This window comes from Crocodylus siamensis, chromosome 4, assembly GCF_052110815.1.
Source record: "Crocodylus siamensis isolate JL-2025a chromosome 4, ASM5211081v1, whole genome shotgun sequence".
NCBI classification, from domain to species: domain Eukaryota; kingdom Metazoa; phylum Chordata; order Crocodylia; family Crocodylidae; genus Crocodylus; species Crocodylus siamensis.
In genome coordinates, this window is record NC_143398.1 from 152,636,770 (window position 1) to 152,663,984 (window position 27,215).

At 44.2% G+C, this 27,215-nt stretch overlaps 1 protein-coding gene across 5 annotated transcripts in view; it reads left to right on the plus strand.

The window, feature by feature from the left end:
* KANSL1 (KAT8 regulatory NSL complex subunit 1) overlaps positions 1 to 27,215 on the plus strand; it is a 166,691-nt gene that overhangs the window by 96,858 nt on the left and 42,618 nt on the right. For all 5 annotated transcript variants that reach the window (XM_090044194.1, XM_090044195.1, XM_090044196.1 and 2 more), the window contains exon 3: positions 22,241 to 22,382. In XM_090044194.1, the coding sequence (XP_089900320.1) occupies positions 22,241 to 22,382 (142 nt within the window). The remainder of the gene's footprint in view (positions 1 to 22,240; positions 22,383 to 27,215) is intronic.

Genomic DNA, 27,215 nt, shown 5'->3' on the forward strand with positions numbered 1-27,215 from the left:
GTGGCTCCATCTCTGCTGGCTCTGGGCTGCCCCATGCAGCAGTGGTGACAATGCAGAGCAACCGCAGGGCAGCCCAGAGCTGTGGGGCAGCTTGGCACAATGCAGGCTCCGGAGGCTACACCAAAAACTGCCTGGCGGTGGCCGGTGGGGGGAGCCACTTTCCTTCGTACCAATCAGTGTTTTCTGCCCAACGGCTGGTGCTGCCGCTCAGCCTGGATGGATGACCCCAGAGCTGGCACAGGGTCAGGGCTGTGCTGCTACTGTGCGTCTGGGGGCAACAGCAGCAGCAGCAGCTGGAAGGAGCTGCCCTAGCTACACTAAGCCCAGCGGCAGTAGCACATGCCATGGCTGGGTGGTGCAGAGCAGGTGCAGGCCACGCTGGGCTGTGCACTGTTGGTAGTGGCAGGGAGGCACCACAGAGCATGCAGGCTCTGGGCTGTTGTGGGGTGGGGGCTGACTGGCTTGGGGGTGCATGCAGGGGATCCCATGCACACCCCACTTACCTTTCCCTGCATGCAATCAACCACCCCACGAACATCATACCCATCCATACACCCTCCCCCACACTACCCCACATTTTGTACCCGGACACCTCTGGGGGGAGCCCCACTCACTGCTACACACGCACACCACATACCCCCATAGCCCCCACAATATACAAGAGTAAGACTTCATTTTGAGCTATTATGCAATCACTTAATATATTCAGCACAAATGTGTGCACATCAGGACAAAAACATTTTTTAAAAAATGTGTTATTACTGATGTTTAATTTTGTTCCTGTTCCAAAAGTTAAACAACAACAACAAAAAAAGATGGCAAGCCCCCTTCTGAAAAGGAGTACTTCCAGGGGCAAGGGGAAGGACTTCCAGTGACAAAGGTCAGAGTTTGGGGCAGGACTTCTGGCACCAAGCTGGTGATCAAGGAACAGGCCACCCTTGCAGCTCTCAATAGCTCACCAAAAATCATTAAGTGGTCCTCCAGCCAAAATATTTGCCTGCCTCTTCTCTAGCCTCCCCTGTGTGTGCTTGGAACAGTTCGTGGTTGTTCAGTAGCATTAATGTTGTGACAGCTTAAACTTTCCATCAGGTGTCATGTTATTGGAAAAGTCTTTATCTGTGACTGCAGACCCCAGTATCAGAACTGGAAGTGTATAACTCTACTCCTTCCTTCCTTATCTGCCAGGCACAACCTAATGAATCCAGTTGGGAGTAGAATGAGAGGGAAGGAATGAGGGATTTTTTTTATCCTTTCAATGGGTGACTTAAGTGATGAAACAGTGATCTAGGACTGAGAGGCTGACTTCAATCCAGTTTGGGGTGGTAGTGTTCAGAAATTGCCTGTTGCCAGCCAGTGTTGTTGCCAGTTTTTTTTTTTGTTGTTTTTTTTTGTTTGTTTTTTTTTTTTTTAAAAAGTCAGTTGATGGTCTGTTCTAAGCACTGTTGGACAGGTATGCCCTTTTCATGGTCTCATAGTGACAACTCATTGGTCTCCCTAACTGGAAACCTGGGGAAGAGGCCTGGAACTGGAAAGGCCACAGAGACCCTTGTCTTTCTCAACAGAAGTATGGTTCTTCCACTTCAGAATTGTGATGTATTAGTTTTGTCTGTACTGCAAAGGAGGTGGTATTGGCAGAACTTGCAGGAGTTGAAGGGGTTTTTTGGGTGCCATTTTACTTTATTAGAGTAAATTGAAAGCCTGTAGAAAGCTAGTCCTGCTCAGCCTGTGCTGTACTAGTTATAAAGTTAAGCAGAGGACTTGTAGCATCCTCACTACCAACATCCGCCACTAATACTTTATTTTGAAATGTACTGTATTACAGGGAAGTGCCAATCTATAGGAGTGCTGCAGTAGTATTTGCTGTGTTTAATGGTGTTCTGCACTGCCCTTTTACCATTAGCAATATTTAACTTTTTTTTTTTTTTTTTTTTTAAATCTTGGAATATTGATTTACTCTGGAGTATGAAAATGTTCAGTCCTCAGCACAAGTGCCTTGCCAGTTTATGCTCCATGAGCATTGGTTCTCAGGAATGTGAAAGAAGTATCTTTTGAACAATAGGCCCTGATCTGCCTACCCTTCATTCACTCTTCCCCAGGAGTTGTGCCAGTAGGTTCTATAGTATCAAGTGTTTGTGGAGGTGGGAAGGGCACAGCACATTAGACCAATGAGGGCCAGCCTTTTAGGCAAGTATGTCGCAGCTTAGCCCCACACCTTCCCCGAGTGCCACTCTGATCCATTTTCCCTGCTTGTTTTGTTGCTGTGCTTTCTGTTCTATGTCCTACCTGCCACTGCTGCTGCATACCACACAGAGGCATGCTCAAAAGACAGCTGTTGCAGAAGTGTAAGCGTTTACTATGTGCTGCAGTTCTCCTTTGTGGTGTGCAATGACAGTTACAAGAATTTTAATCACCTTCCTCCCTTCCTTATCCTGTTTATTGTCATAAGGGTTTTGGGTGCAAGGAAAGTAGGCTTACAGAATCTAAGTAGCTAACGCCAGGGTCATGGGTTCAATCTCCAGTTGGATTAGATGATTTCTTGAGGTTCCTTTTCAGCCTTACTTCTCTTTCTGGTAAATTCTTCCTCTACTAAGGTGTGAGGTGATGACTTCTGTTGCTGTCTGGATGGGGCCGAGGCAGCTGGAGAGGTGCTTGTTGATGCACAAACTTCCTTGTGTGTTAAGTTTTTAAATGTATCAACGTGGTTTTAGTTTGTACTGAGCCTGAAGGGGAAAGCTTGGTTTTGTATAAGCATGTTAGAGTTTTTGCCAGTATTCTTGTCAGCCCTTATGCACACACATGCTGGTGGCAGTCAAACTTATTGCACAGAGATTTATATACTGTTCTGTGTGCAAAGCAATTTGGGGTCCCAGATGACAGGTTTAAGAAAAAGCAATAAGATTACTGCAGCAGGTGCCAGTTATACCTCACATAGTAGTTAGCTGCAAAAATGTCTCCCATCATATAATCCCTGTATGCAAGCTTAACTCATTGGTTTGAGATTGCTAAAAATAAATAAATTGGTTTGGGGGGGGTTTGTGTATGAAATGAAATTTGGCATGAGCATACTGTTACTTGGGACTAACAGCTTTGTTTGGGTTTGGGTACAAAGGAAAAATAAAGTTGCAGTAGAAAAAGACCTTGAGAATATGACCTAATCTGGTAAAGTTTTAGCAGTGTAATGGAATGGCATCTCTTACATGCACTTCACTTATGCCTGGCCCCAACAGGTACATATGGTCAGTGCTCTTTGGAGTGGGACAGTGTGTGAAAGGTTGTAAAGCTCTTACTGAAGGAAATGGCAAAATATTCTATTATTATTATTTTACTGTAAATATAGTTCTTTGCCAGTTTTTTTTTTTTTGTTACACTTTACTACTTTTCAACTAGACTTTCATTAAGATTTTCTTCCATTTTTGGAGAATTGGGTATAGCAGTAGATGTGCTGCCTCTGTTTAAGCCAGGGGTCAGCAACGTATGACCCACGGGCCAGATCTGGCCTGCCAGGTGATTGTCAAACCCCACCTGTCCCTGTCCGGGGCAGCTTTGTGCCTCACCTGCCAACGGCACTGCTCTGGCCCTGGCCAGCACGCACAGCCCTGCTGCTCCAGCCATCCGGCACTGCTTAGATCCCCCCCACCTCCAGTGGCTCCCCTTCTTCCTGTACCTGCTGCACCACTTTGGGTAACAAGTAGCACAGGGAAGAAACAACAGCCATGGTGACGCATGCCAGGCACCACATGCCTGGCCAGGTGGAGGCAGGCTGCAGCTGGGTGGCTTCTGCCCCAGCGTGGGGGCTCCAGCTGCCTTCCACCCACTTGGCCACATATGAATCTGCAGTGATGTAGCTGCAAAAAAAAGGCTAATGTTGTTTTGGGCTGCATGAATAGGAGCATTAGATGGAAGGCACAGGATATGGTAATGTCCCTTTATGTGGCACTGGTTAGATCTCATCTAAATTATTGTGTGCAGTTTTGGGCCCCACATTTTACAAAAGGTTATGGAAAAGGGCATGGGATGCAAGCCATATGAGGAGTGGTTGAAAAACATAGGCATGTTCAGCTTGCAGGAAAGGCAGTTTAAGGAGGGAGGGGGAACATTATGGCAGCCCTTAAGGTATTTGGGCTGTTATCAAAAAGAGGGAGACCACCTTTTCTCTGCTGCAGAGAACAGGACATTGCCACAAAGTAGGTTTTGGTTGGTTTCTGGAAAAACTTCACTTTTAGAACAGTGAGAATTAGACTGCCTAGGCAGGCAGTGGAATCTCCATCATTAGGCGGTTTTCAAGAAGAGTTTGGATAAGCATTGGTCGGGGTTGATCAAAACTAACTAGATTAGTAGTGGCCAAGTCTGAGAATTTTGGAGGTGTGCCAGTGCTCCTGCTGGGACTAAAACCCAAATGTTCCTGGTGAGATTCTCTTGCTCCTCTGCTTAGTCAGACTGATTGCCACATTAAGGATCAGAAAGGAATTTTATCCCCTGCCCAGTTCATCCCAATCTATAACCATGGAGGGGGGTGAGGGATGGTTGTCACGACCTATAGCATGGGCAAGGGTGAAGCACAGCCCTCTTGGATTTCTTGAGTTCATTTAAATATCCTTACAGCAGTGGGACACTGACGGCCCTCATCTCTGCTTTACATGTGACAGGTTAGGGTGTTCTTGGTGTCTTTGGGCCATGTATCTTGTAGTTGTATAAACAAGGTTGTTTGTGTAGCTTCAGGAATAGGTCAGACAAAGGCTTGCATGGGATGGTTTGGATGGGGATGGTCCTGCCTCAGGCAGGGGATTGGACTATGTGACCTCCTGGAGGTTCTTTGTGTCCCTACTTTTCTTTGATTCTGTGATTTAAACATAGTTTCAATCATGGTGATGCATTACTAAATTCCAAAAAAACTGGAAAGACCCATCTTAAGGCTTCCATGGCAGCTTTAATTGTGTTTAATTTCTGTTCCAGTTTTCACTTTGGATTTCATTTATATCCTATTGTAGTGCATTACCATTCTACTTAACATATCACCCCACCATTTTAAAAACCCACATACATGTGATAGTGAGTTTAGCTGTTTTGGTATTAATTTACTTTTATCCGCTGCTGCAATAAGAATTTTTGTTCATATAATAGCCCATCAGAGGTGTCAAACTACAGTAAAAGCTTTATCTGACATGAGTGGGGTAGGATGGGGTGCTGGTTTATCTAAAAATTTAGGTTATCTGAGACGGGAGCACTGCCGTGGCCCCAGCCTGCAGTAGCAGCTTGCTCTGCCCCGTGCAGATCCCTTTCCCCTTCCCCTGCAGACTTTCCTGCCTGGGGGTGAGGGGGCGTGTGTGTGCATGCACACATGCTCAACTCCTCAATTTTTTTCACAGTCTGCCTATGTGGTTATCGACTAGAAAGGCTTGAGGTGCATGCCAGATAGACACAGCAAAGATTCCAGTTGCTAAAGTGAGGATTTGTATTGGGGGATATTGGAAATTCTGGTTAATACAGTTAGTAAAATGCCGGATAACAAAGCTTTTACTGTATTGACCAATAAGTTGATCCACAAATACCACTTGGAGTTTGGTTTTATATTTCACTTCCTTTCTTCTACTCACTCACTGGATTTTAGGTATAGAAGCAAAAGCAGAGAGATTAGACGAGTCATTTTTATGTCCCATAGGCTAGGGACAGAAATTACACACAAAATAGTATAAGCGATTTGTAAACCAGTTCCAATTTGTAACACGGAAGAGGTTTGATGCACATAAATTGCTTTAAAAATGGCCGAAACTAGTTTAAGAAAAACCTGGATGGATGTAGTATCAGACTTAACTAATTTAGGTTAAATTAGTTTGCTGAACTTCTGTCCCAGATTTCCTTCAGATTCAAGTTAACTCATGGTCCCCCCCCAGCATTCCAGGATGCTTTGCACCTCTCCTGCAAACCATTTTTGCAGGGTGGGCAGGCTAGCCTTAGCCAAAGCCATCTGCTCCAGCCAAGCAGGAGGTGTGCTATAGCACCCCCTGGTGTCTGGCCTGGGCCACTGCAGGAATGTGGCTGCATTTCAGGAACCAAAAAGGACTGTCTGTTCACTTGCTTGTTGGTTCAATCTATGCAGCTTAGACTAACCTGCAAACATTGAATCAATTCAGCTTTGGGCTTTTTGACTGTCTGTACTTAGGCAAAGTTTAACCAATGGGTTCAAACCCAAACCTGGCAGTCGGTGTGCAGAAATCAAGTTAAAGTTTAAAGAACCCAATAGATCGGGGTGGGCAAAATGCGGCCTGCGGTCTGGATGCGGCCCACCAGGCCATTCTATCCAGCTTGTAGGGCCCCTAAAAAATTTAGAACATTAATGTTTATCTGCCCCTGGCTGCCTGTCATGCAGCCCTCTGCCTGAAATAATTGCCCGCCCCTGCAATAGGTAGAGCATGAGAGAAAAAAGCTCAGAACCAGGCTGAGCAAAAGCTTTTGATCTGGGTTATTTCACTTTGCTCCTGATCAGGTTTTGGTCAAGTGAACGTTCATGATAAGATGTGATTAATATTCAATTGATAGACTAACTGATTGGAATATAGAGCATGAGCTTGTACAAGCACAGGGCTTACTTCATCGGATGCTGTGGCAAGACTGCAGGAAGCAGAGCTTCTACATAGAAACCAATGATTAGAATTCACAGGGTAGGCACAGTTAAGTTTCTCTCAATATTCGCTTGGCTATGAATTGATCCAGAGCAGTGTAATGCAGCCCAGGTCATGAGCCTATGCTTTTCCCCAGAGCCATGCATGAGGAGAAGCTGCAGTAAACTTGTTAGGATGATAGGGGAGCTGGGCTATACAAATGTGCATATGCTTGATCTTAGTATTAACAAATGCATGAGATAGCCTGAGATGATCCACACAACTCAAGGGAAAAGGTCAATAGGATCACAACAGCAGAGGAAGATGGGAGCAAAGCTAAGCTGCAGTATAAACCTCTACCCTTGCAATCCATATTTGTGCTGTGTTTAATGTCTGTTCAAAGCTTCAGTACTGTGGTGTCACATAGACAGCTTGCCAGTTGGCTCTGGTCTCTGGAGCTTCTCTCTCTGACCTGTTGGTAGCCTGGCAAGTTATTGGAAGTTGAGGTATGGCCTCCTGCAGAGTTCAGGGCTGTTTTGCCACCAATGGCCATGCCCAATGGAGCCAGTTTGGTTTGCCAGTGCTGGTGTTGAACCTGCTACCACCATAGTGGCTGCCCTTGTGCCCTTGGCTTGCTTGGGTCTAGTCTACAAGGAGCCCTTCAGTCCAGCTTTGTTTGCAGTCTGTTGATCTCTGATCTGCCCCTTCCTGGACTCTTTGAAGACTAAAAGAATGGGCACTACTAACACTTGTTCTTGTAAATCTGATAAGGGGAGGAGGGAAGCAGCATTTTTTTAAAGGGGTTACTACTGCTGTCTTAAAGATACTGTTGGCATGCTCAGAGAGGCTTGTTTTGAGAGCTGGTAGGGAAAAAGAGCCTTGCAGTAGCTGAAGGGATAGGACCTTTCTTGAAAATGTAAAAGAAGTGGCCACTTATTTCCCCAGACACTGCCTTATCTGCCAACTCATAGCCTGGGCCTTGTATCCTTGTTTCGGAAGCTGCCATTCTTATGTGTGAATTAAATGCCTGTTGCCATATAAGCCATTCTGTGCCTTGCAGGGAATCCTGTTACATTCTTGTCACTGGTTGGAATTTGACCATTATAGTTTTTACTGTTTTGTAAGGGCAGGAGATAGGTGAGGTATGACCAAGAAAAGTAGTGAGGCTTCACTTGTAGCAACATTATGTATGTCCAGTGACTACCAAGGAAGGTCGTCATATGCCATGAAAGGCCAATGATGAAGCCTTCCCCTCCTTTTTAGATTATATTTTAATTCTCTTGGGACAAGGAACATTTTTTTGCTTGCTGGTGATTGTGCTAACACAATTAGTGCTCCTTTAAATATATTTAAGGGTTCTTAACTTCATATTAAAAATAAACTGTCCTGCTTACCTCTCTTGAAAGTGGATCTGCATTCATCTGAGCCATGGTTTTCAACCTTTGTAAACTCAAGACACCTCTCAAAAATGCCAGAATTTTTCCAACTATTTGAGTTGGTCTGATAAAAGATACCAGATTTACCCAAAGAACCTCCTCTGCCGATGTCCTTAGACCAACATGGCTACAACCTCTGTAGCTCTTAGCTTTCACTGGTTTTGATGACAGAAAAATAATAAAGCAGTTTCTCTTGCAAAGACCTTGGGAAGACTGCAACAGGTCAGATTGTTTTGTATACTGTGGATTCCTATTTGAAATCTCAGGGTTTATTGTGTGAAATATGTAGGTATTTTCACACCTAATAGTGCTAATATTGTGTAGCACCCCTAAAAAGTTTTACAGCACCCCAGGGTGCCACAGCTCCATGGTTGAGAATCACTGATCTGGAGATTCACCAGTTTTTCTGTAGGGATTGTGTGGGGAAAGGAAAAAAGGACTAGTACAGACAGCTCTAGAATGACTCAGCACTTCTGCCATGGAGCGTGATGAGTTGTGCAGCTGTGTACCCAGGGGCTGTCTTTATTTCTTTGCATCTTGCAGCACTTAAGGACAGAGACTGAAGTTATGGCGTATACATTTGACACATTACAAATTTTAATTTGAATTAGTGCAGTAGCAAGCATGTCTTGTGTCACTCCTCTTCAAGACCGTCCTAAATGCTCCATTTCAGTCCTGGGCAACTCTGTGTTCAGGCAGCAGTTTCATTTCTGTATAGCATGCTCTAGTCTCAAATGTCCCTTACAACTGTAAGAATTGCTTACCCAGCCATTAAATATAACCACATGGGGTATAGTCGGACTGCTGTTTAAACCAGCAGACTGCATCATTAATATCTAAAGACAGGAAGTAAAGAAGAACCCTGTATTCAGTTGCAGCTTCAGGAAACCAAGGGTGGGTGACGTTTCCTCCATGTATATGTGTGTTTGTGGAAGTCGGTGGATTGTTCTCTGCCTGGTTGCTCAGAGATCTAATGACTGAACCTTCTTCCTCTAGCTCGGGTGCATTCTTTTTGAAAACATTTTGGCAGGAGACAGAAAAATCTGGTAAACCAGTTTGTTTTGATTCCTGTCCTGAACAGTCTGTCTGAAAATGGTATGCTTTACAAAAGGGAGTTTTGATGAAATGCACCTAGTGGTATATAAGTGCATCTATTTAGTTTTGTAGGAATTAATTTCTGTGATAAACTTGAGACCAGGTCCTAGGCAATATCTTACCCCTCCCCCCCCAGTCATTTTTAGTTGCCTTTTGAGTTGCACATCTAAAAGATGTGGAAGTGGAGTTAAGAGGTCCTGCCTTTCTTGCTCTGTTCTCTTTGTCCTCTTTGCAGTGCAGTTATCTAAGTGTAGGAGTGCTGTTATGAAGGAATTGTGAAGCTCCTGGTGAATCCACTTACATTTCCCTGTAGTTTGTTTATGGGGGAATGGGAAGTTGTCCTAGGATTAGGTGGAAAGGAACAGGGCAGAGGCAAACACTTTTGGCTGCTGCAGCAGAAAGGTAGGCACATGGGGGGGTAAGTGGCTTTTGTTTTGGGGGTTTTTTTGTCTAGATCTTTAAGGACCCAGAGACCTTGATGCTTGCAACTAATGTGGTGTACGACTTAAGGATTTCTGCCTACTCGCTCCTGTAGTGCTTTTGCTTCTGCACATATCTCCAAATACAGCTTTTTGGCTTTTAAGCATTACCCTGTATCTGATTATGTGCTGTCACTGGTGCAAGTGCATTGTGGTCTAGAACACTTCCTCTCCGCTATGAATATTTGGATTTTTGGTTCTAGTTTGCTTTGTGTTTGTAGGCTTAAAGAACTGCATCCTGACAATGAGCCCTGATTAGGAGTTGCATGTTAAGTGCTAAGTAGCTGAATTATTTTAGGCTCTGTGTACATGAAGTTCTTTTAAGCACCAGTGTTTTGGGTGGGGAATCGCCCTTAACTTTCAGGCTATAGACATCTTTTAGACTCTAGCTGAATGTTGCAACGCATGAAAGGAACTTCAGGTTTGAACTAGATATAAGTTCTTAAGATGCCTTTTTCCAGTAAAGATGTTTGAGCCCTGATGGCCATGAAGAAAATCAGGTCCTGAAGGATCTTTTTAAACCCAGAAAGAGGCATAGGGGAAGTATTCAGCTGAACCAACTGTTCAGTTCAGTTTCTTCACAAGCAGAAAAGTTGTTATGATCTGCAAATGAGCTGATTCCTTTAGTGCTTGTGGGGTTTTCTCTTCCTCCTTTGAAGTTGTCCTGCAAGCGGCTGCTTCAAAATTCTAAGAAGTGTAGAGGTTCCTGTGGGGGGGCGGTGATGTTTAGAGGCAGGAATCCTTAGAAACACTTTAGGGACACAAAGCAAGTTGGAAAACCCCAGATAAACTAGTTTCAAATCCCCTTGTTTTAACTAAATTACAGTTAAGGATCACTAAATTCTTGAATATTTGGTATGAAGAGCTATGGAGAAGTGCTTAGCATATTAGTCACAGGAACTGCTGCACTTGAAAAAGAGCATGGGACACTTCATTTGAGTCTGGTGCACAGTGAACTAACTATGATCAGGGTTTCGGAAGTATTTCATTCCCAAAATCAGTGGACCTGACTAACCATTCATATTGTTTTTCCCCGAATGGTTATGGAAAAAAGGTCATGTGTTTTGTGACCGGCAAGCTGCCATAACTAACGTTTACTACAGAACATATTCCTGGAACTACTTGGGTGGGGTGGAATGACTTTATTTAAAAAAAAAAAAAAAAAATCAGACCCTTCTCTTCCTCTTTGTGCTCATTTTCCTTCTCCATAAAATCAGCAACTTCGTGGTGCACTGAATAGGAGTGTCTTTTTTGGTGGCTGGTGTTTTTTGCTTGCCAGTTAGAAACAACTTGATGCCCTATCCTGCTGCACTTGTTTTGTCTCTCTATACCAGGGATTCTCAGCCAGGGTGCTGTCACCCTTGCAGGGGTGTCATGGTATGCCAGACTGTTAGCGCTGTTAAGTATACAAACATGATTCACTGGATAAACCCAGAGATTTCAAATAGGAATCCATAGTGTTAAACCATATTCTGACCCATTATGGTCTTGTCTGAGTTTTTTATAATAGAAGAATTGTTCTGTTTTTCTGTAGTGAAAATCAAGACCTGGCATTTTCCTGGAATCTAACAAAGCTGAAAACCACTGCTTTATATGTTTTTTGAGAAGTTGGCCACCTCCTTTGTACTTTAGAGTTTGTGAACATTGTTATGGTCCCTGAAAAGTTTGTCCCTTTTTTTTTTTTAAGTTGGTTCCTTGTGAATTTGTTGCAGGCTTCAAATCAAGTCTTATGAATCTACAGTGATATTCAGCTTAGATATAAATACTAGAGGTGCACTGATGCATTGGTCCTTATCAATGCTAATAAAAGGAAAATCAACATTATCAGTGATCAGCTTTTTTTGGTGGATGTGTCTGATAATGTTGCCGATTAAATGCCATCTGCGTGCACACGGCCAGAAGTGCAGCCTGGCAGGTTGGAGAGCAGTGTCTGGCCAGGAAGTCAGAGGAGAGGAGTGTTGGGCGGGGGGGAGGCAAATCAAGGCTCCTGTGGTGAGGAGGGGAGTAGGGCTGGGGCAGGCTCTGAGTGGGCAGCGGCAGCCCGCCCTTGCCCTGCACACGGATCCAGGGGGCACATGTGCCCCGTGCCTCCCCCGGGGGTGCATATAGTGCTGGGAGACATCCCTGCTCCATACCCTGAAGCCACCGGCTCCAACCCATGTCCCAGCTGAGCAGCCCTTGTCCTAGCCCCAGCATCACTCTCTCCCTCACCACAGGGGCCTTGATCCGCCCACCCCCTGTGCCACTTCCCCCCCCCCCCCCCAACAGATTTACCAGCCCAACGCTACTCTCCAAGATGCCAGGCTGCATATCAGCACTCCGCTTGGTATATCGGCTGATATGGCTGGTCATGACCAGCCACTGGTATTGGCCCAAAAAATCCGTGCACCCCTGATAAATACCTGAGAGAATTAACTGGAATTATTACTCTTGAGTTACTTCCTTTGTCTTAGCCTGTCATAAGAGCCTAACTAACTAAGAGTAATGCATTCAAATACAGGGAGATGGAATGGTTTATGCTGTCTGGAGCCTGCCATACTGCTCTACTTGCTTATGAGTGACACTCACAACATTATGTGAACCACAGAATGTGCCCTAGTATCATAATAAACTAGACCTCTCAACATTTTTGCAGTGTACTTTGCAAACCTTGTCTGACCGCTGGGGATTTTAGGCAGAAGCAGTATCAACTGTGCAAATGATTAAGGAAACCAACTTTAGGTTGGCCTGCTCCAGTTTTCTCTCTGCCTTCCAGCTGCTGGAAGGCACGGATCCAGCTAAGTGCAGTGATCTGTACCAAATGTTGATGCTACTGCAACTCTTACTGTGACAAGAGGAGGGAGTAGCAGAATAACATTCAGTGTTGGGCATTTTGGCAACTGCCTTTGCAACCTAAAGTAGCAGTTCAGCTTCTTAAGGGGAGAATGCAAACTTCACGTAGTACGGGAGGAGTGAGGATGCTGATTCCCTTCTTACAGCTGTATTTTCAAGGTAACTAGTTCATGTGGGGACAAAACCAAAAAGGCAGGCTTACAGGTAATGCAAATATAGGATGATCGGTAGCAGTCCCAAAACTAGCATATTCAGGGATGATGCTCAAGGGCAACCAGCATGGTTTCATTAGGGGCAGGTCATGTCAGACCAACCTGATTGCCTTTTATGATCAGGTCACAAAAGCATTGGATGCAGGTGTCGCCATGGATGTAGTCTTTCTGGACTTCAGCAAGGCCTTTGACACAGTCTCCCATCCCATCCTCATTAAAAAAAATTGGGCAACTGTGGCATTGATGCCTACACAGTCAGATGGATTGCAGATTGGCTGAAGGGTCGTACTCAGAGTGGTGGTGGATGGGTCATATTCAACCTGGGGGGAAATGGACAGTGGAGTCCCCCGGGGCTCAGTCCTTGGGCCCACACTGTTCAATTTCTTTATCAGCACTTTGGATGATGGGGTGAAAAGCAACCTGTTTAAATTTGCTGATGATAACCAAAATTTGGGGTGAGGTGAGCATGCTAGTAGGGAGGGAAAGACTGCAGCAAGACCTGGATAGGTTACAGGGGTGGGCTAACAAAAACAGGATGTGTTTCAATACTGACAAGTGCAGGGTGCTGCACTTGGGCAGTAGTAACCAGCAGCACACTTATAAGATGGGAAACTCCCTTGAGAGCACGGAGGCAGAAAGGGATCTCGGAGTTATTCTTGACTCCAAGATGAACATGGGCCAACAGTGCGGGGTCACGGTTGGCAGGGCTAACCGGACCTTGTCGTGCATCCACAGGTGCATCTCAAGCAGGGCCAAGGAGGTGATCCTCCCGCTCTATGCGACGCTGGTCAGGCCACAGCTGGAGTACTGTGTCCAGTTCTGTGCACCCCCATTTCAGGAGGGATGTGGACAACATTGAGAGGGTCTAGAGGAGGGCCACCTGCATGTTCTGGGGACAACAGGGTAGACCCTACAATGAGAGACTGTGGGACCTGAACCTGTTCAGCCTTCACAAGAGAAGGCTGAGGGGGGACCTGGTGACTGTCTGTAAACTCATGAGAGGGGACTAGAAGGGTTTGGGAGAGGCCTTGTTTCCCCTAGCGCCCCCGGCATAACAAGGAATGACGGCCACAAGTTGTTGGAGAGTAGGTTTAGATTAGACACCTGTAAGAACTACTTCACTGTCAGGGTGGCTAGGAGCTGGAACCAACTTCCAAAGGAAGTTGTGCTGGCTCCTACCCTGGGGTTTTTAAGAAGAGGCTTGATGCCTACCTGGCTGGAGTCATTTGAGCCCAGATTCTTCTCCTGCCCAGGCAGGGGGTCAAACTTCCGACCCTACTTCTATGATTTAAAGATCACATTCCTTAAGGGAACTTGTTTTGAGGTCTTTCAATGGTAAGAGATATGAATCAATTCAAAAGCAGGTTACCACTACTGGTAGGAGCATGTATTCTCAGAATTGTTTCCATTATGTAGCTAATTAATTAGTTCAGCGCTGCTTTGTAACCTGTTTGGATCTGGATGTTTACCTGGCTTAGCATTTTATACAGGAGTGGTGAAAGTGGGCAGTACCTGAGCAGTAATTTTAGGCCTACAGTGATAGGTCTAAAATATGAGTTTTGCGTGTATAAATAGTGCACATGTCCAGGCCTCTAGTAGACAACCAACCTTTCCGTTTTATACCACGAAAGAAAAATTGTTGAATAATTACTGGAGAGAGCTAGTAAGCTACTGTGGTGGAAGGTGGCATTGCTCAGGAAAAAAATGCTAAATCAGTGTTTATGCAGAACCTTTAAATACATTTTTTTAAAATTTTCTTAAGTGTATTTGGGGCATACTCACCCTGCAATGGAATACTGGAGATGTAACATTGACACCTTTTTAATGTGTTGCACTTTGATACTGCATGCAGTGACATCTTATAAATTCAGCCTACCTCCAATTACTTTAAACCTGTATCAGAAATGCACTGCACGTTATCGTAGCCCTGCTCCTGAGTTTTCAGGGATTTTTTGTAAACTATTTATAATAGTGATTTGTTCTTTTCATGATGCAGTGTTGTTTGCAGCAGTAACCTGCTGTTTTGTATACTTGAAATTCTTCCTGCTTCTTACTGGTAGTCAGCTTTGAAGTGGCCAGGTTCAAGACAAATGGGTAAAAAGAATGTCAAAATTGTCCTCCAATAAAAGCTAAAATTGCTGCAACAATGCATACAGTCCTTTGCAGATTACCAAAATGGGAATCATGGTCCTTGATTTTTCAGGAGAGCATCTTTTAATCCTCTTGATTTTTTTTCCTTTAGCAATGAAGTCTCGCTGTTGGATCCATGCCTGATCATCTTCTTTGAATTGTTGTGCAACTTGGTATTCCTGTTGTTGCTCCTGCAATTGTGGTTCTTGTGATACTTGTACCATAAATTGGTCGGTCAGCCTCTAGCAAGTTTGCAGCAGACTGGAACTGTGTCTTTGTGGACAGCATGTTCAAAAAACCATAACTTCATATGAGAGGCAGTTGACTGCTGTTTCTGGTACTGGAACTTGTGTACATGTGTAGGGAGTGAATGCTGAGTTAGGCCTATAGCGACAAGTGTCTTCTGGTGAAGCAAGGAATAAGTAGATGTTAAAAAACAAAACAAAAACCACTCTGGAGTGGGGACTCTAGGGTGGGGTGCTATTTGCCCATTCCCCTGGGTTAGATCCAAACCACAAGGAACCTTACAGCTTGGGTCTGGACCTACCTCCAGCAGTGGGGTGTGTAGTGGTATAGGGGTTAATACAGCCGTTGCTTATCCCGCTTTCCTGACGTGCATAACTACCAAAACTCTGCATCCTGTATTTTGATGGCAAGCCCCATCCCTTCTTGTCCTGCCTTATAATTCCCAGCCTCTCTAGCAGCTCTGTGGGCCATATGTTTGACACCCCTGCGCTAGAGGAGTTATGAGAACTACTGGAAGTGTGGTAATAGTAACCTGCATCCGCACTAGAAAGCAATGGTGTTGCCTACTGTTGCATTTCCTTGGTCAGCTTTGTCTCCAGGCATGCTTTTCCAGCTCACTTTACTACTCTGCCTTGAATGAGCAGGGGTGTGCACATTGTTAACAAGATGGCTCGTGGAGTCCCAGGCAGGTGCTTGTGGATTCTCTTACTTTCTCTGCAGCAAAACGGTATCACCTGGTTGGCTGATACTAATTTCTTGCTGTCTTGCCTCAATGGGCTACCTGAACACATGACATTTACCCTGAGTCTCCTTTTTATAGTAGGATTCTGTTTCTTCCTAGCATCTCTGCCACTGACAGGATGCCTCCATCCCAGGGCTGTTCAAAGTCCGTGAGCTGCTACCTGTAACAGATTACTTATGCAGAGAACGTCAAGACAGCTTAGGCTTGCTCCAGTGTACTGGAGGCCAGGCACAGTTCAGGGTTAGTCTCCCTCCAGATCTTAAATGCTGCTTCTTATTTACTGATACTGACTGTTCTATTTTTCTTCAATGCTAGGGCTGTCCTCCAGGATGTAAATTGTAAGTCTGACTCAATTGTGAAGCGCCTCTAGTTTTCAGGATAGTGTTTAAATGTAATAAATTAAGGGGTCTGCCCTGTTGACTTCACAGCATGTGCCTGCAGGAGGGATGCAAAGGCAATTCCTGAGGCGGCAGTGTTCAACAGAATTAATATTTGGCTGGGGCAAGTTAGTGGCATCACTGCCCAGTGACAAGAAGTTTGTGAGCATGGGCATGGTATGGGCTCAGAGGCAATGGTTTCTTGTCTTGCTAATGAAAGGAAAGCCTCAGGGTTTCTGTTAGTTTTAGATAATGGAGATTTGTCTTGTGTCCGTCTCTCAGGGAGGAATTATAGGAGGTTATAATAAAAAATGCCATTTGTTTCTTTGAGCTTAGTTTAATGGATTAACTCAGCCTTCATAAATGCTTGTGCATAGTCAGTATAAGCAGCTGTCTCCAACTTATAGTGTGCAAAACGCTAGTCTCTCGCTTTTTAGGCTACAAACTTGGTCTTCCTTGAGGTTGTGATGCTGGACTTCTGCAAATTAAGTTCCTTTTGAATGACTGTACATGTAAAATACATATGCATATGCGCACACACGTACATGCACATCTCAGTATTAACTCTAGATTCCCAGTTTGCAGCTTCTACAAAAAGATAAAATGATAGCTCCTGAAGTGCACACCCTACACAACCCAGAACCACTACTGCCTGCCCTGAGTGCAGCCAAGCCCAGTGCTGCCCCAGCCCAACACCTCTGTCGGGAAGAGCCCAGTGCAGCCCCTGGCCCTAGCCTGCTCTGCGCACAGATCTGGGGGCACATGCCCCCATGCCCTCTCAGGGGTCACATAGTGGCAAAAGCTGCCTCCCATCCCTGCATGGCTCAGTCCCATGGCCTGAATGGGCAGCCCCGCCCCTTTTCCACAGCCCTTCCCCCACAACACTTACCAGCTGGATGTGGCTGCTCTCCACATGGCTGGACTGCGCTCCTGGCCGCCCGTGTGCTGTGCTGTGGCTGCATGCATGCACATGGCAATTATCAGCCACATTAGTTCTGTGTACCTCCCTCCGACCCTTTTAAGTACCCCTAGGAGTATGTGTACCCCCAGCTGACAACCACTGCTGTAGGGATTACTGATATTAACTATGCTGCTTTTCTTTGGTTCATTTAAACACTGGTGAATAGGCCTGGTTTATTTTATTTTATTTTTTTTTGGTTTAAGATCAAATTTAAATTCAGTTCAGTTCAGTTTTTAAATGTGCATAATCTATTCCCAGTTCTGCCAGCCTGTTATGTGACCTTGATCAGGATGTTTTCTTCTCAGATAAAATGGAGATGATTTTTTTATTTTTTTTTTTAGAGGAGCATGTTTGAAAAGCTTGCTTTATTGCCTGACCACCTAACTTTTGGGGTTTGAACTCCAACTGCTTTTTCTTCACTTTGTGTCGGGGAAGGAATGAGCTTATAGAGCTGGAATGGGAAGCATACAACACTTGAATTCCTCCCCTCCTTTTCCCCACTTGTATTAAATTAATTTCTGTTTAGAGGTGGAATGGACACCTCCCTATCCACCTCTGTCTAAACTGTTTCCTGTTTTGCCAGAGCATATACTGAGAATCTTTCTCTGACCGATTTAAACAGCTACTTCCTGTAATATGGGGAGTGGCATTACAGGCGCAGTATGCCCCTAGCACAGGGCAGGCCCACCATGCACGGGAACAGCTGCGGCTCTGTTTTTCTGCTCCCTGAGGAACTGTTTGTCCCGAGGCTTTCCCTGCTAGCACAGAAACCACAGGACACATGAGGTTCTCTGCTATGAATCACATGGAGAGAGGATCTACTGCACTTCAATCCCTTACAGTGAAAAAGGGAAGGAAAAAAACCCCCAACCAGTATGGTGTTCAGTATTTATAAACTTTTCAGGCTAAACTTGGGTCTTGTTTATCTTCCTTTTCAGTTGGGGCACCCTATTTTCCCATTGCTGAGGGGCTGGGATCTTTTAGGCATATGTTGTTTCTCCCTCTTTATAGATATAAGGCTACTAATTCTGCCCACACAATTTACAATAAGCACCATCTGCTTAAGTTTCTGGGACGTTGTCCTTGTCAGTCAAGCAAGTACAATGCTGAGTGTTTATGTATGTGAGCACACACGCAAGAGGGAAGGGGCCGGCTCTACTATTTGGCTGCATTTCCTGGCACATGCCTGTCCTGCAGCACTCTGCATTGTGGACACTTGGTGCCGTGCAACTGCACACCCTTGCTCTGTATGTGGCTCAGGTTGTAGGGAAAAGATGAGGTCACCTTGCTTTTTAAAAAAAAGGGTCCCAAACATGAACCTGCCTTCTGAGAGAGGTCCAGCTAAGAGTGCAGCATAGATAAAACTTCCCCATCTCTTACTTTAACCGGGGTGTACAGTTTGTTTTCAGTCGCATGATGCATCTTTTCCTGCCTTGCCTCTGCCTTCCCTCTGTCCTAGTGAACAAGAAAATAAGTGTCCTGGAATCCTGATCTTGGAAAGTTATTGGCCTTGATGAGAGTTCAGACCTCTGTCATCCTTCATGTCCATGTTCATGTTGTTGGAAAGAGAGCATTTGTAAATTAACATTTAGCCAGAAATGTTTTGGAGTGGAGTTGCCATTTAGTGTTCATTATACAAGTAAAAGTTGATGCCTGTAGAAACAGCAGCATGTGCATTTTGGTTTGTATTCTTATAATAATAATAATAATAATAATGTGAAACCTAAATGCCCATAATTAGTAGCAGTTTGCTTTCAAGGCAGCTGAAATTGCTTGCCATTCTGTAATTTTTGCCTTTGCTTTTGCTAATGTCCACACAACTTTGGCACAATTGCCCTTCTAAACACCCTGCTGCTTCACACAGGGATCATGTAGCCCATTTTGAAGTGACACCAATCTTGTCCAGCCATCTGACTGTCTCATGTATTGTTGTGCTGCTTAATCTGAAACCTGCATCAGCTGATGAAGTAGAGAGGACAGTTAAAACAATAGGAGTGTGGCTTCCTTGTATTTAGGCAGTGAAGAAATTTTGTATTAAAAAAAAAAAAAAAAAAAAAAAAGGCTGGCCCTCTTGCTGAACTTTACTTGCTTAAGTGAATGAATGTTAACTGCCGTGGCACACCCATAAACGGTATTGCATTAGGAGTTTTTGATCTTTAATGTATCACGTTACTGTCTAGCACTAGTGTCATATAGGAATGCAGGAAAGAGAAATTGGGACAAAGCCACTTGCATAGGTTACTGTTAAAGTGTTTAGATTAACTTGGAAATGTACCTGATGGAGATAGTGAGTGTTGGCAACAAGTCCTTAAGCTGTTTTTGAAAAATTCTAAATATAGCAACCCAAACTTTTCTTTGACACCATTTTGGAAAGTGTGGTTGAGCGGTTGTCATGGTTTTTTTCCACTGCAGTATAAGTTGTAGGAGGCCATAAAGAGTACTTAGTGCTACAAGGTTGTCAAATTTTTCTTTCTAATCAAGTGAATTTTGCGGGGGTGAGGGGTAGAATGGAGACTTGAGATGGAGGGGAAGGGCTGACGAGGACCAAAGGTGCGGATCCACCAAGGTACTTGAGCTGATGCAAAATGGGAAAACTTTTTAAAACGAGACCCTTGGGTCTAATTGGAAATGTGAATTGAAATGTTGTCCCGTCCCCCAAACAAAACCAAAACCTAACATTAAGCTTTAAAGTATCTCATGAAACCCCAAGGTGTTGGTGACACCCTGTTTGAAAATCGCTTTTCTAAAGGCTTTGAGAGGGAAGGAAATTGAAATCAGGAGTGATTGGTGGAATCTGCTGGACGATGGGATCTGCCATCATTTAGAACTTTTTTTAAGGCTATGGGTGGCATTATAAAGAGGACTTACTTTATTAGTCTAGAAAATTTTTATGGAAGTTAGTTACGGTATTTTTTTATCTGTGGTGCTGTAGATGCTATCCACAAACATTAGAGATGAATATGATAGTGTTTTTTTGCCATTATCATATTTAACGGGATAAATGAAAGATTCTTGGGCAAAAAGTTCACTTAGTTATTGTGCTCAGGTCTGTTCAAGGCATGACAGAATATCATTTAAAACCTAACCTTGTGGGAAATGAGAGAAAAGGGGGGACGGGGGAGCAGTCCTGTAACCACCATCAACCTCATGGGTAGATGTATTACAGGAAGCTGAGCTAGTCTCTCAGGTACTAGTCAGTGGCTTTCCAAAGAAGATGGTGTAACAGGATCTTTGAATTCTAGGGTTTTAAAGTTTTAGATGGTTAAAATTGAATATCCAAGTCTTTTTTTTTTTTTTAATACACATTTATTAGTACTAGAGAAGGTTGTTGCTTCTTGCATTGAAATAGTGGAAAACTGTGAAAATAAAACTGGAAAACACAAATTGAGTTTGGAAAATTTACCATTTTAAACCAACACAGCCGCCTCGCCAGCAATGCATCAGGGGTATTGTAGCATACTTGCATTGTATCAGTTGAAATTGTATAATAGTCCTGGTGTTGAAAAGGCTAGTTTCATATGTAATATGCTGATAACGGTAAAGGTCAGAGACTTGTAGCTCATCTAGGAACTTGTTATTCAAGTCTCTTGCTGTTCCTCAGTTTGGACAGCGTGTGTGTTACAACATGCTTCACTAAGTAAGTGCGTTATAGAATACATGTATAGTATTTTTTTCAGTTCATAAAATTCCCCTTCTCTCTCCCCCTTCCCCTTTTTACAAACTTTTACATTGCATTTGCAGTGGGTTTTTGAATAGGTAAAAGTCCCATCTACTCTAGTTCTGTTCCTTTGGTGACTTACCGGCTTCGTAGCTCAAATCTTAGCAGGAGACTGCTTATGGACATTCAGAAAAATTTCTGCACAGTGGTGTTGCCTCGCAAGCTCCTGAATCTGTAGCCTTGCTTGGGTACTGGGGGTGGGGGGGCTAAGGAGGATATAGTGTTGATGTACATATAGAAATTACGTGTTTTTCAGTACCTATGGAAATTACCATTTAGAGAAGAGAAGTACCTTGCAGTTGGTTGCAGTGAGGAAGGTGTGCCTATAGCCAGGACTTCCATGCAGCATATGTGAAGACTGATTAGACTGGTCCAGTTAACTTAATGTCGTGCTGCTTCTCTTGCCTTATTCCTTACTCTTTTTTTTTTTTTTTTTCTTGTCTTGGAGATGTCGTTGGTGTTCACCTGCTAGAACCAAGATGTCTGATATACTTAATATTTTGCTCTGGCTTTTGTTGTAAGGATGAAGCTCTGGGAATTGTGCAGAATTTGCCTTCCCTTTTAATATTTCTATTTTCTGTATTGTATATGGTTGACAGTAACAGTTTTTTGTGTGGGAGTTACTTGCCAAATGCAGTGGTGTGTTCCACAGACTAACAGAGGTAAATCTGCCTGTGCAGTACTTTGATGTGTTTATTGCTGGAATGATCAAGGTGGGCACGGGCAAACAGTTTGTGTTTACCCAAACTGTCTCATGTGGTAGTATTAAGTGATGGAGGCAGGAGAGGACAATTCCTCTCTTAGAAACTAACCATCCTCCTGGTTTTCATGCTCACTGAGCCCAGTTATCAAGCCCTGAATGTAAGCTTGCTGATGCTCATTTTCTGCATAATGGCACCTTAAGACTTTCTTATGCTATAAAGGAGGCAACTTGATAGAGACAGCAGAGTTAGCAGAACCATGCATAGTAAAGGATGGTGTTGCTTTTTAAACAAAAGCCTTGTACCATTTTTAGGACAACTATTAGAGTGCCTTGAATCTGAGTTTTACCACGCAACCACAGCCATGTTGACTAGACAAGGTTTTTTCGCTCACACTACTGGAGAGTGGTTAAGAAAGAAAAGGAGGTTTATTTGGGGTGACTGGTAAATGGAGTGAGGCTCCTCTAAATGAAGTGGAAATGGGGCTGCTAATTTCTTGACATGAAGTTGAAACCTACAAACTGAACATAAGTTATGCTAGTATTCTGTTAGGGAAGGGGCGTGGATCTGGCATTTCAGTAGCTGGTTACTACTGTATTGGAGTTAAAGACCTGGAGAGCCATTCTAGTATTAATGCATCCAGCAGAGGTCTGTTGCCTGATTTCACATATGTAGCTGAAGTTGTACTTAATAGTATCTTTCCCTTTTTCAGGAGGCGACGGTCAGAATGGAGGTGGGCGGCAGATCGGGCGGCTATAGTCAGTCGCTGGAACTGGCTCCAGGCTCATGTCTCAGACCTGGAGTACCGAATTCGACAGCAAACGGATATTTACAAGCAGATTAGAGCCAATAAGGTAAGGGTGGGGAGGAGGGTGGGACTGGGACGCTTGTCTCCAGGGCTGTTTTTCACGAAGGCAGGACTTCCATGACCTATCCTTGTGTATTGCATAGTTTCTGGATGTTGTGGCTTCACTTGTCTGGTGCTTATCACGAGTATGTTGCACGTTGGTAGGTAGATCTAACATTAATTTGGACATGTCTGTCTGCTGGGCTGACAAGTACCTAAAGATGGCTGTGTCTGAAAGCTTATAGTTATCATTACTGAAAAAGGTTAATGCTGGGTTTTGTTGCTCTTCTATGTTTACTGCCAACAGCTGGTTCCTTTTTTTTTCTTTTAGTCATAGTTTAGCCTGGAGATAAAGTGGCAGAACAGTATTGCTCAGGGATGCTGTCTCCATTTAGTGCCAAAAAGACCGTGCAGGCTGTGTTTTAGAACCCGCTGATGGCACAGATTTAAAAACTGTGGCAGTGTTCAACTAAAGCAAGTTCCAGGGCCTGAGACTTTAGTTTTGGGGCCAGCAAGCATTGGAATGAATTTGGTTTTTTTTGTTTTGTTTTTGGAGCTCTTCACATGCACATTGTGCATGGGAAAGAGGGACAGCACCCCCCTGGCCTTTTAAAGAAGCACATTGTACCCTAACCTGATGACTTTCTTCTCTAAAGGATCATGATACCAACATATATAGGCTTCAAAAATTGCTGAATTTTGAAAATTTGCCCCTGTGGTACATTGTGTTCAAGGGGGGAGATTTAGACAAGTATACGAAAGAAGTAAGAAACTACTCCAAATAATACCATAATGATTTTGGAGGACCAAAAATAATTGTATTTATCTGGAGATGGCCATAAGTTTGCCTTGTGGCTATGGTGTCATATTTTGACTTTATGTAAGGTATTTGCTGGGCTGTTGTTTAAGCTCTAGTTTTGGGTGTCAGCTCTAAGGAGGTCAAAGATAATAAGTCCTTTTTCAGATATGTAGGGAGTCGGGGGAAACTCGCAGTATACTTATAGGCTCGGCAGTGCTACGCTTGCTAGCACCACGGCTGAAGGAGACTTGGGGGTCATGACTGACCACAAGATGAACTTGAGCCGCCAATGCAATGTTGCAGCTGGTATGGTTCTGGGCTCTGCAATTCAAGAAGGATGTTGAGAAGCTTGAGAGAGTCCAGAGGAGAGCCACACACATGATCAGAAGGCAAGAGAATAGGCCCTATGAAGAGAGGCTGAGCGCCATGGGACTCTTCAGTCTGGAAAAGCACAGGCTCAGGGGGGACCTGGTGGCTGCCTATAAGTATGCAAGGGGTGTTCATCAGGATCTGGGAGAGAGTCCGTTCACCAGAGCGCAACAAGGACCAACAGTCACTCATACAAGACTGTTTTAGGCTGGACATAAGAAAAAATGTCTTTACTCTCTAAGCCCCCAGGACCTGGAATAGATTGCCTCCAGATGTGGTGCAGGCACCTACTCTGGACTTATTCAAGAAACACTTGGATGCTTATCTTGATGGGGTCCTTTGACATTGACTTCCTGCCCCTGGGGCAGGGAGCTGGACTTGATGGTCTTCGAGGTCCCTTCCAGCCCTCACATCTATAGAGACAGGGAAGCTGATCTGAGAAAAATTTGTAGCTTCCTTTTCTGAGGTAAAACACGAAACCAGAAAATGTGCAGAAGAGCTAGAGAATTTGTCATTTCCTGTCTTTTTGAGCATCTGCCTGAGAGAGCAGGATTCTTATAGTCAGAATGGAGGTCATTTTACCAGGTTTAGATTCATAGACATTGAGGCTGGAAGGGACCTTGCAAGATCATCAGGTCCAACCCCCTGCCCCAGGGGCAAGAAGTCAGCTGGGGTGAAATGATCCCAGCAAGATAAACATCCAAATGTTTCTTGAAAGTGTCTGGAGTAGGTTCTTGCACCACCTCTAGGGGGAGTCTGTTCCAGATCTTTGGGATTCAGACAGTAAAGAAGTTTTTCCTTATGTCCAGCCTAAAACAGTCTTCCAGGAGTTTGTGACAGTTGGACCTTGTCTTTCCTTGTGGTGCCCTGGTAAGCAGGTGTTCTCCCAGATCTTGATGCACACCCCTTATGTACTTATAGGCTGCCACCTAGTCACCCCTGAGCCTATGCTTCTTCAGGCTGAAGAGTCCCATGGTGCTCAGCCTCTCTTCATAAGGCCTGCTCTCTTGCCCTCTGATCATGTGCATGGCTCTTCTCTGGACTCTTTCAAGCTTCTCCACATCCTTTCTGAATTGTGGTACTCCTTCAGCTGTGCCTGTACTGATGCAGTACTCCTTCAGCTGTGGCCTCACCAAGGCAGACTACAATGGGAGGACAACTTCATGGGTCTTGTTTGAGGTGCGTTGGTACATTCAAGCCAGAGTTTTTTGTTCACTTTGCTGGCTGCGATGTTGCATCGGTGGCTCATGTTCATCTTGTGGTCAGTTGTGACCCCAAGTCTTTTTCGGTCGTGGTGCTAGCAAGTGTAGAACTGCCAAGCCAAGCCTGTAAGTGTGATGCAGGTTTCCCCCCACCCCACCAAGGTGGAGCACCTTGCATTTCTCCATACTGAATGACATCAGGTTTTCATCCGCCCTCCTTGTGATGAGGTCAGCCTGGATTGCTAGCCTGTCCGTAAGTGTGGTGTTATCAGCTTCCCCATAGTTTGGTGTCATCAGCAGACTTGGCCAGTTTGCTTCTGACACCAGAGTCCAGGTCATTTATAAAGACATTAAAGAGTACAGGTCTGAGAATGGAGCCTTGGGGGCAGGGCCATCCCTAGAGGGGGCCAAATCGGGGCAACCACTAGCTTGGTTAAACTCTGGCTGGCTGGCTGCTTGCCACCCCCCCCAGCTTGCTGCCCCACACACCCATAGGGATGGCTCTGCTTGGGTGACACCACTGGTCACTGTGCCATGTTGATTTGGTTCCTTCAGTGACCACTCCCTGGGTCTGACAATTCCCTAGCCATCAGACTGTAGGGGAGTTGAAGCTGCGGTTCCCCAATTTCTCCATGAGGACATCATGGGACACCTGGGTCAAAAGCTTTTTAAAGTCCAAATATATGATATCAACCTCCTCCTCTTCTTCTTTGTCCTGGTGATGCATCACCTAATCTGAAATGTTATTGAACAGTTCTAATATGAAGTATGCCATCTCTTATCCTTCTGGCTAAGGGGTAGATTAGAGGAAATGGGGCACTTTAGGCATACATATGAAGGGTGCATATAACTATCTGAACAGGTACTAGACCAGTCTACAATAGTGCTTTTACTAGGTATTTATGCAGTGCAGAGACCCTGTACATGTGGCAGGCATTATATCCAAGGTGGAGTTCACACACAGCTTGACATGTTTAGAACCTCTTCTGATTTAAGCGACTTTTGACACAGTCAGTTGGGTTATCTTCTGCTCCACTCTGGAAGTTTGGTGTCACCTTGTAATGTGTCTCAGACCCCATTAAAGCTCTCATTGGAAGAGTGGTGCATTTATTGGCATGAAATCAAAGCCCAACTTTTTTGGCTTCCCTTGGGGCATAAGAGTTGGTCCCTTTTGCACCACCTCAAAGGCAGCCCCAGTGGGTGAAATAGTGGATCTGTTCTGCAGGTAGTCAGAATGCACTGGAGGCAGGAAAGAGGACTGAAAACTTCCTTGCCCTTTCAGGAGGTAGGACAAAGGAAAAAGCCCAAGGTTGGCACTGGTGGAAATGCTAACACTTTTCCTCTTCTCTGCTAGAGGGAGGTAGGGGGGTGCTTGCCAGCACATAGTTTCTGGACCTTGTCAGTATATCTCCTCTCCGTATCTCTTGTATGTACTTTCAGGTAGCAGACTTAAGTTCTGGGGTAGCAGGCTTTTGGTGATATGGGCATTGAGCAAGCTGCTTAGATGATGATTCTCTCTGATCTTATTCAGATGTTAAGAGGGAAATGTAATGATAGTATTGTTACTTGTTGATCTCAGTCTTTACAGAAGAGGGGGGAAAAAAGGAAACCTAGTTCAACGTAAGCTAAATGATGTACGCTTGTTGATAGGGTTTTCCGTGTTGCACTGATTTGGCATATTACATTTGTTTTGCAGAATTTGAGTTGCCTGTACGGGTCAATATGGCTGCTTTCAGTCATGACTATTTATAGTGTTTTTGTGACATCTTTGCTGTGTTCAGGATCACAAAGCATATGCTGCATAATGAGACTAGCCAGCTCTGAGCATTAAAGACAGCATTCATGGGCTTTTTGACTGCTGCTGCCCACTGATTTGCTGTGTGATTTTTTTTTTTTTTCCAGTAGATTTATTTCATATCTCACTTGTGTCCTGGTGCACACACTTTAACCTCTGGTCTTTGGTTCCTTGGAGCTCAGGTATTTTTATTGCTGCTACTCTTGTCTGTTTTCTTCAGATATGATCCTAAAGCTCCTATGGACACAACTGTAAGATGCTCTGGGATTTTTATCTTTATTTTACTATGGTTCCTTGTCCATCTTTTCCCATTTCCACAGAGCTGAATATCAGCATGTCTCATAGCACGTTTCTGTATAAAACTGACACGCTTTTTAAGTTTTAAGACTTAAAATTCACAAGACGCTTTATCACTTTTAAATATAAAATCTAAAAGTGTGGCTTGCTGCTGCAAACAGTTCATTAATGTTTAGAGATTACAAAATACTGGGAAGAATTTATCTGACTGGTTGCTTGAAGTTTTAAGGTGGTAGGAATAGAATCATTCAGTGGACTGAAAGGATGAGAATAAGGTTCTTCTTTAAATAAAAATTTTAAACTTTCTGTGAAGTGAAATCATAACTGTCATGAAACTTTGTTGTCTCAAAACATGCAGAAAACTTGTAGTTTTATATT